Genomic DNA, 21,534 nt, shown 5'->3' on the forward strand with positions numbered 1-21,534 from the left:
TTTTAACTGTTCAAATCATTGTTAATCATCGTAATCTTTTTCACGCCTTGCTTTGTGCCTGGCATACGACGCAGAATACTCAGAAAGCAAAAGCAAAATATGGCTGACAAGAGTGTAGCGATTGTTTTACTGAACTAATGTAATTCACCCTAAGATTATCTTTAATATTTTCTGAGTGCAGTAATTTGTGTGAAACGGCAATCAATTTGCTGCAGTAATTGGTGGATGACTGCCTCTTATGCATCATTTAGAGCTTGAGCTAACGGGCCCACTTTGTTTTGCCCTTTCCAACTAATGCACATGGCTCACATAACTTAGCACATGGTGATGGAAGAAGCAGAACAATGCATTTAATTCCATGCTGAAATTTAACTCTATTGGTAAAATAATTATTTTGTGGGGTGGCAAAAATTGACAAATATAAGCCTGATGGTACAATAGTCAGTAGAAAAGTTTCACATTATTTTGCTCAAATTGTTGAATAACGTCATAGTTTTGTTGCTTTGCTTTTTCTTCTAAATAGTAGCCAACGGACTGTAAGTGAAGAGCCAAAAGAAAGTATATATATTTTTATGTTTTTTATTTCAAGAGGAAAATCAGATTCTGCTTACCAGCACTGTCACTACACGTAGGACCACCCCACGCATGTTATTCTCCAGCCTTCTGTCTGTTAATGAGCCGTTGAGACCAGTGACAGGATTCCAGCAGCCCAGCTGAAACACAGAAAAAGATGTGTCACTCTGTTGATCATGAAATATGAGCAGTTATTTCTATTTAAAGTAGGGATGGGGAAACCTATCGCCCTTGAAGTGTAGCTGGACTCCAACTTCCATCAACCCTAGCCGGCATGACAAATGGTCAAGAATGATGGGAAGGGTAGTTCAACAAGTTTTCCATCCATGATTAAAAGAGAATATGCTTTGGTTATTATATACACAAAAAAACCATCTCCTATCATCAGTGAAGCAGAAAAGGATACTGAAAAGATTACCGGTACTTCTCCTATATGAACCTGTCTAAAAATTATTTACAGAGGACAAAGACAACATGGTGTCCTCCAGATATTGTAGACTGCATCTCCCAGCATAGATTTGGGTTATTTATTTATCCTTGACTGTTATTTATGCTGCTTGGGGCTGGTGGGAGTCATAATTTACAACGTCTGTAGAGCAACAGGTTGGATAACTTTGATCGCTAGAGAATTTCTTAATTATCCTAATGCCATGTTAGGTTGGCAGAATGGAGAGAACCTATTCCCTGGCTTCAGCTATAATCTTGAAATCACTGCCCATCTTACCACTTCTTCCACCACAGCCTAAATACTTTTATGAATTCTTTTGTCCTTGAGAGGCCAAACTGAATACTAGCGGGCCTTTTCACTGCAATGTTAGCTGAGTTGTGTTTGTTAAACAAAAAATAATTTAATAGCTCTGAATGAGTAAATTGATTGATTTTTTCCTGAAGTTTTTGGTGTCTTTTACTGCTGTTTACAGTTGTTTTTACTTACAAGTATTTAGCTGTCTTGTTGTTGTCCTGATTGTTTCATTGTATTTTGTGGCTTATTTTGAAAGCCTCTTTGGACTCTGTAAAAGCTGGGATAAAACTGATTCATACATAGATATATCCAGGTAGGTGTGTGTATCTATCTATCATCTATCTATCTATCTATCTATCTATCTATCTATCTATCTATCTATCTATCTATCTATCTATCATCTATCTATCTATCTATCTATCTATCTATCTATCTATCTATCTATTCTCAGCATCAGTCAATATTGTAAGGGACCAACAGTAAAACACATAACAGAGATGAGATTTAGTGTGGACTCTGAAGCCAATGAGGAACATTAAAATAGGGATGGCGAAGTTATGGCCCATGAGCCAAATGTTTCCCACCAGGCTTCTCAGTATGAAAGTTGAGACTATGAGGAATTTCAGTGCTACCCTTGTAGATCGTTTTTCAGAGATACTCTTTGACATTTGCTCTAGCAACAACTTTTCTAGAAAAGAGTAGTGCGCATCCCTTTAAACTGAATTCACCATTCTGTTGAAGCCATTTCTCCAGCATCCTTTGGGAAATGCTATCCACTGCTGGCTTGTTGCTAAAAGAATAAAATTAATGTTTTCTTGCAGATAGGTCACTTTCAGGCTCTTGTTCAGCCTCTCCCTGAAGTTAATGGAGAGTTCCTAATTGGCTTAGGATCATCAGAAGAAATCATATGTATTAATAATGTAATTTTTATTCTATATAAGGTGCCTTCGACACTAGGGTATATGAAATGCATGGAACTGCATTTTAATCATCCTTGGCTAGCAGAACACAAGATGCAGCCAAACCCCTTTATCCAGTGTTTGCAACAGTAGGGTACTTTTCAGCAACCTTTGAAGGAAATGAGTGCATGGAGAAGTCAGTCTATAATCTACAAGAGCTAAGAAAGCTTTCAAAGTGGGATTAGAAGGACAAATGAGGTGCACAGGAATGGCCTAGAGCTCTAATCAGCTCCATTGATAGGAGTCTGAATTAGGAAGTTTTTTCCTGGCCCTCTAAAAGAAGTTCAAGGGTATACTCAAACAATTTAGTCATTAATCAAGAGGTCTGGCGTTTGACAGACCCACAAGATGCCAGGTACAAAATTCCAAAAGAAGATTGAAGAATTAGAGTTTATCCACATTTATCTTTTGCCCTGCTCTTTCCAGGCACAGGGCTGCACTTAAAAGCTCTGAATGTGGGGTGTTGTTGTTTTGCCTCTGCGAGAAGCTGCTTTTTGCAATTGGAGCAAATGTCAATTTGCGTTTTAAGAAGATTGTTGTTTGCTCTGATACATCTGTAGGCAGCCCTGCATAGGGTAGGTTTTTAATGTTTAATGGTTTATGATGTTTTTATGTATGTTGGAAGCCACCCAGAGTGTCTGGGGCAACCCAGTAAGATGGGCAGGGCATAAATAATAAAATTATTATCATGGAATAGGACATTCCTATTTTCATAGGAGAAATGTTGGCAGGTATGGAAATGTAGAAAAATAAAATGATGTGCATGGCTGTGTGAACCAGCCTAGAGAGAGACTTAAAAATAAGGCCACAATGCATGGCTGGTGGGCTGTGCTGAGCTTGGCAGGTCACAGCTTGTAAGTGTTGTTCTGTTATATGTGCTGGGGAGCTGACGCCAAGAAATTGTCAACACTCAGAAACAGCATGATCCCCAAAGTTCAATGAATAAAGCCATGCCATAAAATCTGGTTTTAAAATGGTTCTATAGATTGGGGGGGGGGGGCAGACATCAGACCTGTGGGATCTCCTTTGACATTTTTTTGAAGTAGAATCCTAAGATGTTGTTGGATTTCCAACTCCATCAGGCCCAGCCAGCATATCCAAAGGTCAAGGATCATGGGAACCGTAGTCCAACAACATTACCTGTCTACATCAGGGGGAACCTATGATTAGCACCACCAAATGCTTTTCTTTCGAAGCAAATAGCAGGCACAGGGTTTCAGATCCACATGGGAACCACTACAGAGAGGGAAGGCTTAAAGTCCCTCCACCCCTGCCAAGACTCCAATTCAACTTGGTGGGGTGTCAATGCCACCTTTCTGCTCTTTAAAAACACTATTCATATGATTGTTAATAGTGTGTGTCTTGTCCAGTTTAGTGCCTTTTTTGGCTCCAGTGTTGTCAGCACTGACCATCTGAATTTGTATGAGAAGGGCCCTGTTGTATCAATTCAAAAGCCCATCTAGTCCAGAATTCTGTTCTCACGGTGGCAAACCAGATGCCCATGAAAAGCCAAGAAGCAGGACCTACGTACAACAGCTCTCCCCCAATTTGCGATTCCCAGCAACTGCCTTTCTAAGGAACACTGCCTCTGACAGCAAAGGTAGAACATAGTCATTGAGGCTTTTAGCCTTATCCATCATGAATGTGTCCAGAATCATTATAAAGCTATCCATGTCAGTGGCTATCGCTACGTCTTGTGGAAGCGAACTCCATAGTTTAACTGTGCTCTGTTCGTTCTTTCATTTTCCCCAGCCCACCATCTTCTAATATTCAGCTTCATTGGATGTCCTCAGGTTCTAGTTATTCATGAAAGAAGAGAAAGTGATGTTGGGACACTGTGTAGGGGGGTTGATGACACATGATTGCCCTTTATGGCCACTATGAGTCACAGCCTTAGCACAGCAACTAGTTTGGCCCTCAGGCAAGCTTCCCATGTTCTGTGATTGACATAATGGTGTGGACTACTCACTTGCTAATCCACACAAATATCCAAAGGCCAGTCAAAAGTTCAGACGCAAAACATCCATAGATGCATTTCCTTGTAAAAATTAATCACAGCCATCTTACAGATGAAATAAAGGCAAGCCTTCTGAATGAAAAGAGGGATGGAAACTGATGCCAACAGCCAGGTTGAGCTGTAAAAGCACATTAAATTCATTCAGCACTGTGTCATTCTTAGTTACATAAAGAAACTAATTAGAACTTAGATCCAATTAGCATAGCCAAACGTGTTGAAAGTCTAATTACCACAGATACTGTACTGCTCTTGCCAAATGTAAAACCCTGTGAAGTTTGCAATGAGCCTTTGTTCCCTTCGGAGGTCAGCAAAAGTCCATTTTTAATTATGTTCATTAATGTGTACTTTTTATATAATTAACTTTTCAGCTTAGTCTATTTTAACAGCGCCTTTTTCTTTTCTTTTTTTGGTTAAATGATACTATTGAGCTAAGGCAACAAAAGTTTAGCCTGCATCTAATTTCCCTGTTTTAAAGGTACATTTTGCTTTTCAATTATCTTCTTTTAGTTTTCAATTTAATCCTCCAGTTTACATGGCACAATCACGCCTAAAACAAATGTGAGGCTGTACACCACACAAAATATCACATTGATTCCCCACCAGACCTTCAACTCCCTGGGGGTACATGACAATTAATCATGTTAATTAAATCAAAGCATTTATTGATTATGATTTAAACAACTCAGCCTAGTAGAAGTGTAGCTATCAAATCTGTTAATATAAACAGCATGGCTTAATTTGAGTGTGGACTCAGTCCCTGAACTAGTTGTCAATATCAGCACTGAAGTCTTAGTAACTACCTTAAGGGGTTGTTGTGGAAATACAATGAGCAGGGCACAAAACAATGAGCACTGTCTTGGACTCCCTGGGAAAGGTGGGGCCAAGTAATAACAACAGGACCCAAGGTCCATTTTATGAGTCCTTGACACCCTTTGATTAAACAGGAAGGGTGTGACTGTGAACATGTGCAGAATATATTTCCTTCACCACTAAGAGCCTGCTCTCACACCCCTTGCAGCACACAATCGCCAAGCACACAGTCTATCAGTAGAGGCTGCCTTCCTGCTACGGCTGTATTCTGTTAGTCCCCTCCATGCGGCTTCATGGTCCCACTCCTGAGGTTGTCCAGCTTGCCCCAATCCTGCCCCTACAGAAATAAAAGCTATTCATACCTAAAAGGTAAAAGTAAAGGTACCCCTGACCAGTCGCGGTCCAGTCGCGGACAACTCTGGGGTTGGACGAGGGAGCCGGCGTTTGTCTACGGACAGCTCCCAGGTCATGTGGCCAACATGACTATGCCGCTTCTGGGCAAACCAGAGCAGCTCACGGAAACACCCGCTGGAGCGGTACCTATTTATCTACTTGCACTTTGGCGTGCTTTCAAACTGCTAGGTGGGCAGGAGCTGGGACTGAACAACGGGAGCTCACTCCGTTGCAGGGATTCAAACCGCCAACCTTCTGATCGGCAAGACCTAGGCTCGGTGGTTTAGACCACAGTGCCACCCACGTCCCATGTACCTAGACCTCTATTATGTATAGGGTAGAACTCTTTTCCCTCTTTCTTTCTGTTTTGGGTCCATGAACAGGAAAGTCATTAGTACATTTCTGCCTTTTTGTCTCTACATCTAAAACTCTCCACTTAAGGGCCAAAATAATTGTATGAATCTAATCAGCAAAGCACATTTTTAGAGCACTCAGAGGGGAGCTTGAGCACCCGCAGGACTGTTTAGGGTGGGGAGGGGGACTTTAACTCTTTCTTTCCTTGCCGGAGTCCCCATGAAAATGTCTCTGAAGCTGCTTTTTGTATAGGTGTTTCAGATATACACGAGAAAAGAAAAGGTGCACCCAGAAGACAGTAATGGATAGATAGACAGACAGACAGACAGACAGACAGACAGATAGATAGATGATAGAGATAGATAGATAGATAGATAGATAGATAGATAGATAGATAGATAGACAGACAGACAGACAGACAGATGGTAGGTAGGTAGGTAGGAAAAGGCGGAGGGTGTCTGCGTTCCTTTCCACTATTTGCAATAAAAGAAAAGAAAAACACTTAAAAAAACCACCATGCTGGGAGCTTATTCAACAGCTGTAAATGGTGATGTGCCTTAAAAATGGTTTGAGAAGGCAATGAGGGAAAAGCGGTCCACCATTCATTGAAAAAGGAAAGGCAGAAATTACTGCCAAATGCACTTAAAGCAATAAGACAAATAACTTCAAATGGAGCCACTGCATCTGTACTTCACAGCCAAAGGGTTCCTTTTATAGCCCCTGTGATGACAAAGGAAAAGCAAAGGCTGACTGCATTTGGGGATCAATTTTAAAACATACATCGTTCCCCTTTGTGCTTGTTTGTAATATGATCATTATGTCTCACATGGGGGGGGGGAGCAGCAATTGACAGACCCCTAGCAGAATCCTTTTTCTGTGCAAAACTGAGGTAAGGGGATATGTTCATCAGGAAAGGACAAACCAGATTTGGACTTCTGAATTAGGTCTCCACTTAAAAGATCTCAGAGCCAGTTTGCACATCTCTCAGCAGTAGTTTCGTTACTTCTTATTAGGGTGGAGAAACCCCTTTTAAATAGATTTGTACACATAATTTAATGGTTCCAGACCAATTCTACTTTGCCCACATCAGATCATCTCTTTCATTGAGTGTGCTCTTATGTCAAGACACTTGTGCACTGTCCTTTCCATTAAAAAGTTTGTGTTTATATGCCATTCAATTTAGGAAAGCTGGACTGTATTCTATTACAATATGATATGATATATGATATGATATGATATGATATTTATAGTATTAGTATTATTTAATCTATATGCTGCTTAATGCTTAAATAGGTGTCTAAGCAGTTTACAAGTATAAAATTGCACAAGCATTAAAATATAAACATCCAGAATTAAAACACACAATTAAAACTATCCTATTAAAACATTAAAATGGACACCCACAATTAAAATACACAGAAAAATAATCCCATTTAAAATAATAGAGTAATGAAAGCAGGAGGCTCAGGTTGAAAGATCAAGAGTTGCATATAGTTTTATACTTAAGAGTAATGTATATAAATATGCAAGAATTGTTTGTCTTTTTAGTGGAACCAGTAAAAAGAAATGATTCATTTTTTGTCAAGATCTAGAAGCTAAACAGGGATTTTTTTAAAATCCATGTGGATTAACTCAAAATCAAGATTTTCAGAAAATCCCGTCCTTGCTTCTGACAGAATATGCAAAGTGAGTTCTTGCCCTTCACAGCTATGGTGAGATCTATCAGGTCCAGAAGGCATATGAGGTCAGTGGATCTCACCACAGATTAGATGTATCATGCACTTCTGCTTTGCCTGTTGCTTGGGGATAAAACTCTTCTCAATTAGACTTGCAAAATACAACTCTTGAGAGGAGCAGCAGTGTGGGTTGATGTTACTAGGACTGTTGGTTCACCAGTCTGAGTCAGTATGTGGCAGGCACTTCATAGCAGCATGACACTCCACAACTGAAGAAAGTACTATCTACATTTTACATTACTCCAAGTTATGGCACCCTACTCCACATCTTGAATTTGAAGCTGGAAGACCACCTTCCAGCAGCTCTTAAGTGTCCAGACTCAAGAGATGAACATTTGCGTTTCCAGTTCACAAAGGAAGGGGCACTGTAGAGTTTTGAGCTGCAGTCATCTATGTATTGGAAAGAAATTCTGCTGAAATCAATGGAACTTATCTGAAAGTCAGCAAGGTTAGAATTAAAATGTTAGTACAGAGGAGTGTGAGATCCATGGAAGTGTGGTGAAAACAGAGAGGGACAAGATGCACAAGCAACTTGCACAACTCCACCCTGCAAAAGGATCACGTACATGACAATTGCACTTCCTAGTCTCCCGGCCGCAATCATCACATCTAAAATGGCTCTGTTTCTAAGGCACTGAAATGCTCATCCATTCCACAGCACCATGATGTTCTGTGATATGAAATAACCCCTTTAAAATGAAGGATGGCCCTCAAAATATGGGGCATCTGGCTAACCTACGTGTACTATAGAAGCTGCAAATCACTGGCTATTGCCAGCCATATTGTCTAATACCAGTAAGACAGGCTTCTCCTAGAAAATGTAGATTTATGGTTTGGGCTTTTTCTCCCCCTCTCTTTTTAATCTTGATGCATCCTGGCTCGTCCATGAGAGATGAGCCGGGCTTTGATGGCACCCAGAGTGCAAAAAGTCACAGGCAGGAATGAGGATATGGAAAACAATGAGGGCGCTAATGGAAATGAGTGACACTGTTTCAGGGCTTGCAAAATGTTGCTAAAATGTTCAAGGAGGAAGAGGTGTATCATTTCATAAACATACCCCTGGCTTCAAAACAAAACTCAGGCATACATTTCCACCAATATTTTAGTGTTTCTGTGCAGTTTCGCTGTAATCTAAATGCTCTCCATACTAGTAGTAAAAGCTGGATATTATATAGTGTGATCCTGCTGGAAGTGTATAGCTGTGGTCTAGCTCAAAGCCTCCACAGTAGTATTTGTTTACATGGTCCCATAGGCTCTTGACATAGGCTATTAACCATTTCACTTGCAATTGCAAATGTATGTATCCAGCCTAATCAAACCTTTCTTAGAGGACAAGAAATGCATGTAAATCTTGTCAATCAGTTAGAAAGCCGCTTTTCAAGCTTTCTGCCTTCAAGGAACCCTTTCCACAAAAACCTGTCAGCCAAAGCCCTCTTCAGAAATCATTCACAGTGTCAATGTGCCCTTGACTCTGTTCTCCTTATCTCCGTGCACTCAGTAGCAGGTTTGGAGGGGAACCTAAGCATGCAAAGCTGAGGGTGTGTAAGCGATTCTGAGCCCTGATTGCAAAGGGCTTCCAATTGTGTGGAGGAACTTACACACAAACACAAGTCAGGGAGTGGAGTCATTTGACATGGTGATCCTCTAGTGCAGGCATAGGCAAACTCGGCCCTCCAGATGTTTTGAGACTACAATTCCCATCATCCCTGACCACTGGTCCTGTTAGCTACGCATGATGGGAGTTGTAGTCCCAAAACATCTGGAGGGTCAAGTTTGCCTAGGCCTGCTCTAGTGGTTCCAGCAGGGGAATCTCCCTCACCGCTTCATGCATTCACATGGAGCACTGGCCAGGCTTGTTGGACCTATCACTGTCTGAACTTTGAGTGCACCCTTGAACTCACCAAGCCATTCCCTGCAGCTGTGCAATGCAAAGTCACAGCTGTGCAATGCAAAGTCAATGCAGAACAGGGCTATAGGCACAGTTGGGTATTTCAGCCCCCAAAGCAGAATTCGACACCACTATCACATATGAACACTTAGACACCATCACCATAAAATGCCTATCTAGAGGCATGAGAAGTAGAAAAATTGGTGATGATTGGGCATGTGTGTCTTTGAGGGGTGATTGCCTACCATTTCTAAACATGCCACATGAAGCAGTCTGTGAACCAGCAAAAGCTTCATTTTGGGCTGGTAGGTACTCACCAGTGCTTAGCTACACTCAGTTTTGATGGATCAGATTATTTCATAATTTGTGGGTTAGTGTTATACCCAAGAGCACATTCACTTTGCACTTATGCATTCTGTGGTGCAGTCAAACAATTATGGATTTAATTACCCTACAGCTCCCCCACCCCGCCCCACGGACACACAAAGTAATGTGCAACAATTGTTCCTGTGTTCTGTGAATCTTTTGGCACCATAGAGTCATTGGGTCCCCATTGGTGCTGCCTGTTTAACAGCACTCTACTCATTTTTATGATTATTTTTAAACCCTAGTTTGAGGCTGCAGGTGAGATGTTCTCTGCTGAATGAAGCCTGGCTTTCTGCCATTAAGTACTATCCCTGATGACACTACTCTTCCTATTACATTATTTACTGTTCAAGTGGACTAAAGAATGTTTTGAAAGGATAGGAGGAGGAGCCTTGTTTGGTTTACACACGCAAGCATCTTAAGGCAATCATTCTGGAGCCATTACAGGCTTTGGTCTGAATGCAATAAAGGTGATGGTTTTCATTACAATCTGTAAGCTTGTCACCAAAGCCTACCTTCTGTAATCATCTAAATGGCAGATAGGACATTGTAAGCATCAAGACAGCTTTATAAAAACAACTAACAAAGAATCCTTGCACTGGGGTGGGGGTGGGGAGAGTAAGCCATTCCCTTAAATGATGGGATGAACAAGTAGAAAACTCTTGTCAGCCTGCAGAACAGCTGAATCGGTAAAATACATTTTGATTATGGAGAAAAATCACTGCAGTAATGACACTGAGGTTTGCCACAAAAACAAGTTAGCAATTTATCCTTGAGATTAAATTATAGCTGTGCTATAAATCTCTCTTTTAAGAGAAAGGAAACATGTTGCTTGGAACATTATATTCTCTAATCAGATCTGGATTAGTATTTATATGTCACTGGATTTATATTAATGCAGTGCTTCCCAGACTTCTGATAACTGATGAAAGCTTTATTTCATCATTATATCCCTAAAAACATCTAGTGGTAAAAGTAAGTATTCTCTTGACTTCATGGGAGGGGGGCACCCTGGGCTTGGACCAAATGGCGCCCCAGACTTTAGGATAATTTATTTTTCATTACAGAGCCCATTCACAGAGCATGTTTTGTCACTCTGTCATGTAAAATGATACATTTGCATGCTAGCACCTGGAAATCTTTATTTATTCATGCCATAGGAAAAGCCTGTACTACCTGCTGGAGCTGTTCAGTGGATAATTGAACAAACAGCCAGGGGAGCATTTTCTAGTTTTTATATGTCGTCTACAACAGGTACATCCCATGCCAGGTCCAGAACTGTAGTGGCCCCCTGGCAACTGGAGGAATGGCAGGCAGTGAGACCAACAGATAGGCTGAGCCAGAGCCCATGACAAGCAGAACCAACTAATTCTAGTCTTGTCACCAATGTCAGCTCTGATGGGGCAACAGTGAGACCTAGGGAAGAGGACGCTGACAGGCACTGCCACCACCTGGCAGGGCAGGGGGGAGCTGGCTTAATGGCAGAGGCTGGTGGGACAGTGCCCCATTTGCCCAAATGGAAGGGCTTCCACTCTCAAGTGGATCTCCTCCTGATTCACGTTACCTATGGCTCTTCTGTTAGGCAACTCTGTTTTATCTGGTGGTGGCAGCACTGAGCAACTGGAAACCACCTTTGGAATTTTCCACAATGCCCCTGAATAGCACATCTCCAAAGCTGCTGTGCTCAGGTCTGATGAGGGTGACAAGGTCAGAGGTTGTAGCCCTACAGAGAAATCCAAGTGAGCAGCTTGCTCCAACGAAGGCTGAGAGCTAGCTGGGCCTTTTTAAGCCTCTGACCTCCAGTCTACCTCTCCCAGACCCCTAACTTTAGTTTCTTAAAGGGCCAACCATCTGTTCTAAAAGATTAACATTATTGAGATAAGCAATAAGTATCTAAGTGGGGTGGGGGAGATAACACCTGGGAATCCTGCTACATGACAGAGAATACATTCCTTATATAAAGCATAAGCAAAAGCAATTAGCCTGCTAACATTAGTCCTGATTTAAACACTTTTGCTTGAGATGCTTTCATTAACTGTGTTGACAGTCCCTATCTATTATTCATTTTGCCTGCACTGCCATTGCACTTCTAATACACAATAATATCTGACAGATGTTGAACCAAAACTAAGAACTGCAGGTCTAATCTGGTGCAGATAAGCACTAATTTAACATTGGAAAATCAATTTGAAGATGAGCCCAACAAAGAGGCAACCACTTCTTTCTAACTCAAAGCTGATACTGAAAATGTCACCATCTATTTTTAAGGGTAGTGTAGAAGGGTAGAAGGGTAGTAGAAAACAAACCATTTCATAAAATGGGTTGGCTTTGCAAACATGTGGCATCACATGACCTGTTCTAAATTAGAGCTTCCATGGTTTATGGTCTCACATCTGGTGGTTGAGCAATCACAGCCTTAGTTCTGAACAACTCCTTGGGTTGATCAGACCAAATGTCTGCCCATCCATTACTCTAGAGTGCTAGAGTATCTGCTTTGCATGCAGGTCCCAGGTTCAATTCCTACCATCTCCAGATAGAGCTGGGAGAGTACCCTATCTGAAACCCTGCCTGAATGCAGCTGCCACTCAGGATAGACAATACCAAATTAGACCACCCATCAGGCTCAGTATAAGGCAGATTTCTATACTCTGGTCGATTGATTCAAATTACTTATATTCCACATTTCACGGCAAATCCTTCTTAATGCTTAACTATCTTAAAGACAGCTTGCTTCACACACCAATCAGGAACATTGTGCTTCCACCTACAGAACAATCCACGTGCAATGTTTGTTGGAAAATCCCATTCCACCTTTAGTTGGAGACATGGAACTGTTGCATGTCACATGTCTGTTTACATTCCAGCACAGCTTGCTGGGAACTTCCGTTGTGTGTATAGCTTTTGCTTTTCACTGTCTCTCTGAGGAGAAGAAAGGGAGACAACATGTTTTCTTTGTCCTGATTTATGCTTAATAAATCTTTAGCTGTTAGTATGTTTCAACAAGCCTCACGCTTGTTCTGTTTGCGCAGTATGCTCTGCTAATATAGCGTGCTCAGGCTTTTGAAGTCTGAGTCGCTGATTTACGTCATGCCAGAGATCGGGGGATCGTCACGGTTGGAAGGGCATGATCCAGCTGGGGGCTAGCCAGCTGGCATCTTGACCCCTGAAGAATGCCAATAACAATGCTTCCAGCCCAGACCCCCCCCCCAAGACCTCCCTTTTACCTTTTATCCATACTGCCATGTACTGTTCCCAGCCCTTATGCCTTGAACTTCCCTTGATCCACCTTCTACCTTGGGTGATCTGATGCCTCAGTCTATTAAAACACTTGTGTGTGTGGTAATCATGCGAATATGTTGATATTGCCTTCCTTTTCAGGTATGGCTAGACTGCCTTGGCTTTCTATTCTCCATAGACCTTTGCACCTGTTTGACAGGCAATAATTCAAAAGGCCATGGAGTTGGATTTAAGAACAATGAATAAGTGTGCTCAGCAATGGCAGCTGGCAACTAGAGGTAGTGGGTTCCCACCTGGAGCTATACCTAGGCATCGTGCGGGATGTAGATGCCTTTGAGAAGTTCCTGATCAAGACATGAAACCCCTTCCCATTATTTGTCTCCAGCGTTCAAAAAGGAGCCTGCTCTGAACATGGACATCCCCCTAGATAGCTAACTTGCTACAGGAGCAGAGATTAGTTTGTGCAGGTGAGAGCTTAAACATTTTTAAAATGAGACCGATAGAAGACTTATAGGCAAAGCAGCCTGGAGTACTATTATCAGTCTCTTGTCCAAAGTTTAAATCCTGGAAGGGAACTGCGACCCCCTAAGTGTTTTTTCAAAGACACTTTGAAAAACTCTTGTTTCCATATTTTCCAGTAAGCTGATCTTCTATCCATCAAACAGATTATACTGCTGAAGCCTGTATAAATTATAAACTTGCTTTGTTGCATTTCCCCTCACAGAGGGATAGAATTCATAAGGCTGCAGAACAAAACAGCTGGATTATGGCTTTACTTTTTTTTAGCATTTATATTACTGTGAACTGAACCTCAGAGATAAAAAATAAAAATAAAATTCTTTTGTTCTCTGGAGAAGACTGCACAGCACAGGAATTTCTGGGAATATTCCAGTGCATAAATCATATTGATGAAGGCCTATAATTCCTGTACCTTGGGCTTTGTGAAGTGGCTTCTGATTGATTAGATGATCGGCATCTGCCAGCTAATTGTAGCCAAGATATTAATATTTATCGGGTCTTATTAGGTGAATCCCTGAAGAGCCTGCAATATGGTACTTGTTGGGTAATAAAAAAGTGCCGTTCCACATTCCACCACCCCACAAATATCATTTGGCACAGTGAAGAGTACAGAGCTACTGATTGAATGTTCATGCCAAGGAAATAACATTAAATTTATCTCCTCTTCAGTGTTTTGGAAAATCGGAGGCTTCTGTGTTGCATTGTGGTCTTCTTTCTTTCTTTTCTGTGTAACTAAACCTAGATATAAAACCTCATCTGAATTTAGACACTTTTTAGAAAGAAAAAGATAAAAACTATCAGAGAGTAGAAAAATAGATTAGTTCAGGCAGTCAAGAAGTAGCCAGAAGCCTTTTTTAACTAGACTGTGGCACATAAATGTGTGTTATTTTTATATGACCAGCCAGTTGCCTGGTGGGGTGGCCTGGGTGTTGGCTGCAGCCCTACCGCTAACCACAAACTAACTTAATTCCTAGTGTACCATTAATCCCCAGCTGCCACCATCTTCACTGCTAGCCAGAGATGGGCAAATCTGTCAATTTCAGTTTCTCTTTGTCTCTCATTCTTCAAATCTTAAATTCAAATTTGTCTTATTATACACATGTTTGTATGCAATTTTGCCCAATATACACATTTTTCCAAAGCAATGTTCCAAAACAACTTATGTGATTTTAAAAAACATTTCTATGGACACTTTATCCATTCTTCTACACACTGCATGGATGTAGAATTGCACTGAAAAATTCAGAGAATTTCAAATTTGGAATGGCAGGTGTGTTTCAGTTTGCGTATTGTTTTGGAAAGTGTGAACTGAGTAACTTTGCATTTAAATGAAAACGAAATCAAATACCCCCCCCCCAATTGCTACTTCTATTACACAAAAGCCCTCTTGAACACACAAGGGAAAAGGTGTGTAAGGAGATGCGGGCACTTCTGCTTGCCTAGTCCCCACACGATCTGAGTGCACCTGCACCACTCCTGACATTTTCATGTTGTCTGGGATGGACTGAAAGAGACTTCTAAGCACGTTTGGGTGGTGGACAGTTATCTATGTATTTATCACTGTGTATCTTCAAGCGCTGTGGATTAAACCACAGAGCCTTGGGCTTGCCGATCAGAAGGTTGGCGGTTCAAATCCCCGCAACAGGGTAAGCTCCCATTGCTTGGTCCCTGCTCCTGCCAACCTAGCAGTTTGAAAGCACATCAAAGTGCAAGTAGATAAATAGGTACCGCTCCAGCTGGAAGGTAAACGCAGTTTCCATGTGCTGCTCTGGTTCGCCAGAAGTGGTTTAGTCATGCTGGCCACATGACCCGGAAGCTGTACGCCGGCTCTCTCGGCCAATAAAGCGAGATGAGCATCACAACCCCAGAGTCAGCCACAACTGGACCTAATGGTCAGGGGTCCCTTTACCTTTATCTTCATCATATGGCAGAATTTCAAAGAAAGATGTGCTCTCCCAAGCCCACATTCCCAGGGTGTTAGCACTGCTGTCTCAGGGACATCTATGCTGGCTCGGCCATATCCACAGAATGGGAGATGGCAGGATGTCCAAGGACATACTCCAAGGGGAGCTGGCTTCAAGCACCATACCCATTGGCCAACCAATTCTGCATTACAAAGATGTCTGCAAATGTGACATGAAGGCTGGCAACATCAGCTGCGGCTTGTAGGAATCCCTTGCGGACAACTGCAGTGCCCGGAGATAGTCCGTCAGGTCATATACCCACACCAATGACCCAAAGAGAAATGACTGCTGGGAGGAACAGAAAGAAGAAACTCTGTGCTGCATCTGCATCAGCAGAACCGGATGCCTTCATTTGCCCCAGCTGCAACAAGACACGCCTCTCCTGTATCGGTCTCTACAGCCACAGCAGGTGCTGCAACCCTCAAACACTTTGGCTTCACCCCAAGACACACTTCTCCATTGTCTCCCAAGACCAACAGATGCCAACAACAGTATTCTGAATATATATATATATATATATATATATATATATATATATATATATATATATATATATATGCTTTCGTAGATTTTCACGGGTACAGGAATGCAGGTTTTGGTGTTTTCGGGTATCTTCCCGTGTAAGAGTTGGGGTGTCTAGGCGACGTTTCGACGAGGTCTCACTCGTCATCTTCAGGCTGGTGCTTTCGGCTTCTTGTTACTAGAACAGAGCAGGATCTCAGTGTTTGAGTTCCTATAAATACTGTTGAGGGGGTGTGGTGTATAGCCTCCAACGTTCTGGGCAGAGAGGAAGTTCCCAGGTTATTGTGCCTTTTCTTCTTTTGTTCATTAATTACTTGAGGGATATCTTGAGTGATTTCTTGAGTGATATTCTGAGTACCACTTAGGAGGGTCATTAGGTGTGGATTAGTTGCTAAAGCTTTCGTGTCTTGACCTCTTGAGCTTGTGAAGAGTTTTTCTGAGTTTTTCTGAGAAGAGTTTTTCTGAGAAGATGGCTGTACTGCACAATGGACAAAGATACAAACAGATAGAAGGAGCACCTATGGGATCACCCCTCTCACCGGTCATCGCAAATCTGTACATGGAACACTTTGAAACCAATGCTTTAGACAAGTCAGAACACAAACCCAAACTTTGGCTCAGATATGTTGACGACACCTTTGTAATTTGGCCACACGGGAAGGAAAAACTAGATAGCTTCCTCACACATCTCAACAGCCTACACCCCAAAATACAATTCACTATGGAAATAGAAGCCAACAACCAACTTCCCTTCCTTGACGTCCTAATCTACAAAAAACCTGATGGCTCCCTAGGACACACTATCTACCGAAAAAAACACACACCAACCGCTACTTACATGCACAATCACACCACCACCCTGCACAAATAAACTCCGTAGCCAAGACTCTCATCTCCAGAACCAAACGCCTGGCTGACGAAGACCACTTGACAACTGAGTTACAGAATCTCTCAAATGTGTTAATCGCCAACGGATACCAGCAAAACAGGGTTACGAAGCTAATCCAAAAAGAAACACCCCCCAAAAACCAAGACACAGAAGAAAACAATGGCATGGCCCTCCTTCCTTATATCAAGGGCACCACAGATAAAATTAGCAAAATCCTCCATAAACACAATATCAAAACAGCCTTTTGCACCAACCAAAAAATAGCCAATATCCTCAGAAACCCAAAAGATAAAATCCAGTTAGAAAACCAAGGGGTCTATGAAATACCCTGCAAAGTCTGCCCAGCCACGTACATTGGACAAACAAACAGACGAATAAATGCACGTATCGCAGAACACAAGAATGCCGTCAAAAAAGAAGAAAAAACTTCCTCTCTTTACCAACACATGAAAGAAACAGGACACGAAATTAATTTTGCAGATTCCAAATTGCTCTTTAACATGGAACATCACCACAAGAGAATAATCATGGAAGCCATCGAGATAGAGAAACACCCTCACAACATGAACAAGCGTGACGACACGTCCCGCCTGCCAGACATCTGGAAATTAGCCCTCCCCACAAAAACCGACACCAGAACCAGAGGCACACAGAACGCCATCTCCAATCAACCACACCAGACCCAAACCCAGACCCTCTCCACAGATAAATTACAGACACCATCCAGTAGCCAAACCATAGTGGCACCTCCGGATGCTGCACCCCCCTGCAATCCCTACACAGATCTGGCTGGCACAGGGCACAAAACCACAGCTCGCCCCTATACACGAAGCCAAGCCAGAGCACAACTAAGTGCAGTACAGCCATCTTCTCAGAAAAACTCTTCTCAGAAAAACTCAGAAAAACTCTTCACAAGCTCAAGAGGTCAAGACACGAAAGCTTTAGCAACTAATCCACACCTAATGACCCTCCTAAGTGGTACTCAGAATATCACTCAAGAAATCACTCAAGATATCCCTCAAGTAATTAATGAACAAAAGAAGAAAAGGCACAATAACCTGGGAACTTCCTCTCTGCCCAGAACGTTGGAGGCTATACACCACACCCCCTCAACAGTATTTATAGGAACTCAAACACTGAGATCCTGCTCTGTTCTAGTAACAAGAAGCCGAAAGCACCAGCCTGAAGATGACGAGTGAGACCTCGTCGAAACGTCGCCTAGACACCCCAACTCTTACACGGGAAGATACCCGAAAACACCAAAACCTGCATATATATATATATATATATGCTTTCGTAGATTTTCACGGGTACAGGAATGCAGGTTTTGGTGTCTTCGGGTGTCTTCCCGTGTAAGAGTTGGGGTGTCTAGGCGACGTTTCGACGAGGTCTCACTCGTCATCTTCAGGCTGGTGCTTTCGGCTTCTTGTTACTGGAACAGAGCAGGATCTCAGTGTTTGAGTTCCTATAAATACTGTTGAGGGGGTGTGGTGTATAGCCTCCAACGTTCTGGGCAGAGAGGAAGTTCCAGGTTAGTGTGTCTTTTCTTCTTTTGTTCATTAATTACTTGAGGGATATCTTGAGTGATTTCTTGAGTGATATTCTGATATATTCTGACAAATATATATATTTGTCCAGCTGTTCTAGAGGCAAAATGACGTGAAAGGAAACCTCACAGTCCAATCCTAGCCATGCCTATTCAAAAGTAAGGCATACTCCTAGGTAAGTGGAGTTAGGATTGCAGCCTTAGACAGCTTGCCCTTCAAAACCCTTGAGTCAACTCTGATGGAGGACACTAAAATGTGAAGGCTAGAATAATTGACTTTCACATAAGTTCACTTAGGCTACAGTTCTAAGCATACATATTAAGAAAGTACTGTATTTTTCAGTGTATAAGACTAGGTTTACCCCACTAAAAACAATGTCAAAAATTAGGGGGCGTCCTATACACTGATAGTGCCAAGGGTGGATTGGCGATTTGTGAGTCCCCCAAAATAGGGGCGTCTTGTACATGGGGATGTCTTATAGGCGGAAAAATACGGTAAAATCATGATGTGCTTGCATTGGCATTCTTGTTAAGGGATTGCTTGCTATTCAAGGTCACAGAGAGACCTGTGGAAAAGATTATGCAGTGATATATAAATAAATGCAAAACTTTGTGTGTTTCAGGAAACACATGTTCAAGATACCCTAGATAAGAAACTGGGGGAAGTGGTGGGAGAATTGACAGGAAAGGTTAAGGATCTCTCGGTAAGAACTAAGGGTTTGGAGGATTCAGTGAAGAGGGTGCAAAAGGACGCGAAAGACAGTAAGAAAGAGATGGACAGGATTAGACTAGAAGTTAAAGAGATAGGAGCAACACAGGAAGAGTTGTTGGACAACATGGCTATGACACAGATGCGCCAGAATCAATCTAACTTAAAATTTAGAGGAATAGCAGAGGACTTAAATGAGAATATCCGAGCTAAAGTGGTGAAAGAGCTGGCAATATGGTTAGATAGAAAAGAAGAAGAGATAAACCATGGTCTGGTAAACATATTCCGAATAAGAATAAAATCGGCAAAAGCCAGAGGGAAAAAATTGCCAGGAGATGTAATAGCCATGTTTAATTCATTGGAGATAAGAAATGAAATTTTGAAACAGAATTATGTTAAAAGGTTATATATTGGAGGAAACCCAATTATTATTTATAAAGAGATTCCTTCGAGATTTCTTCGAAGGAGGGACCCATATAAAAAATTAACAAATCAATTGAAGAAAAATGGGATCCTGTACAGATGGGAGTTTCCGGAAGGCATTTCATTCTATTTCAAAGAAAAAAAGTTCAAACTGTCTACCATCTCAGAACTACAAAAATTCGCAAGGAGATATGAGAAGGATCTGGGGAAAATGATGGGAGAGGAGGAGGTGGGGAACCAGCAGGGGGAAGAAAATGGGGGGAGTGAAGAAGAAGAAAGAGAGAAGAGCTCAAAAGGAGAAGGAGAAGAACTAGAGAAAGGAGACAAAGAACAGTAGATTGCGCATAGGTTTGATAAGTTAACTTATATTACAGAACAGATGACGTTAAAAATACTAAACTGGAATGTGAATGGACTGAACAATAAAAACAAAAGGAACCAGATTACACATGTATTATTGAAAAAGAATTATGACTTAATATGCCTCCAAGAGACGCATATAATAAATAAGCATAAGAGACTATTATGTAATAAGAGACTGGGAGCAGACTTTGTGACATCAGATAGAGTGAAGAAAAGAGGGGTGGTACTATATATTAAGGAAAAATATGAGCCACAACTATTATATAAAGATGATCAAGGGAGAGTAATCATTGTTCAGATGGTGTTTCAGGGAGAAAAAATAATTGTTGTTGGAATATATGCTCCAAACGATAAAAAATCTGCTTTCTATTCTGAATTAAGAGATAAATTGATGGAATGGATGGATCAAAAAATGATTTTAATGGGTGACTTTAATGGGGTGGTGTCTCCAAATTTAGATAAGCTAACAAAAAAACAAGAAAAGAAGGAAGGTAAATTACCGCGATCTTTTTTTGACATGGTAAATAATCTGGGATTAATTGATGCATGGAGACTCAAAAACCCCACTACAAAACAATACACTTTTTTCTCAAACCCAAATCAGAGCTGGGGGCGAATAGATAGCATTTGGATCTCGAAGGAATTAACCCAGAATTTAATTAAATCAGAAATTCTCCCAAGAATTATATCTGATCATAATGCGGTTTACAGTGAGCTGAAAGGCAAGGATATTAAAACAACTAGATGGAGAATGAATGAATTTCTATTTAATGATCAGAAGATTGTAAATAAGGCAATAGAGACAATAGAAGATTACCTTAAATGGAATCTAAACGGGGAAACTGCTATAGAGACGGTGTGGGACGCAGGAAAGGCAGTTATGAGGGGCTTTTTAATACAGAAAAACAGCCAAGTAAGAAAAGAAAAAGAGTTAAAGAAGGAACAGATCCTAACACAGATTATGGAAAATGAAAAAAAATTAACCATCAACCCCAGTGAGGAGATCGCAAAACAGAATATAAAGATATTACAAGCTAAACTTTCTACAATAATTGATCAAGAGGTAGAATGGAAAATTAAAATGATGAACCAGAGGACATTTGAATCCGCAAACAAGATAGGCAAATATTTGGCGTGGCAAATAAGAGAAAGAAGAAAACAAAATACGATTAGTAAGATAAGGGAAGGAGAAAGGATTGTGGAAGAGCCAAAAGAAATAAGGAAGATATTTCAAAAATATTATAAGGACTTATATAAAAGAGGAAAGGAAACAAAACAAGAAATAGAGCAGTTTTTGCAAGAACATCATTTAAAACAAATCCCAAAAGAAGAAAAAGAGATATTAGACCAGGAAATTACCCAAGAAGAGATAAAGAAGGCAATTAAAAAGATGAAAAACGGGAAAGTGCCAGGCCCAGATGGGCTCTCAGCCAAATATTATAAAACACTAAGTAACCAAATATCCCCAGTGTTAGGCGAAGTGATGAATAATATATTAAAGGAAGGAAGGATCCCGAATACCTG

The 21,534-nt window shown here is 41.3% G+C and overlaps 1 protein-coding gene across 7 annotated transcripts in view; it reads right to left on the bottom strand.

The window, feature by feature from the left end:
* Positions 1-21,534, bottom strand: part of GRID2 (glutamate ionotropic receptor delta type subunit 2) — an 849,518-nt gene that overhangs the window by 201,086 nt on the left and 626,898 nt on the right. For all 7 annotated transcript variants that reach the window (XR_014011362.1, XR_014011363.1, XR_014011364.1 and 4 more), the window contains exon 9: positions 612-713. Coding sequence is in view for 4 of the 7 variants with exons in the window: in XM_081206978.1 (XP_081063104.1) it covers positions 612-713 (102 nt within the window). In the remaining 3 variants the exon portion in view is untranslated. The remainder of the gene's footprint in view (positions 1-611; positions 714-21,534) is intronic.

Source organism: Podarcis bocagei, assembly GCF_964188305.1.
Source record: "Podarcis bocagei genome assembly, chromosome: 9".
In the NCBI taxonomy this organism is placed as follows: domain Eukaryota; kingdom Metazoa; phylum Chordata; class Lepidosauria; order Squamata; family Lacertidae; genus Podarcis; species Podarcis bocagei.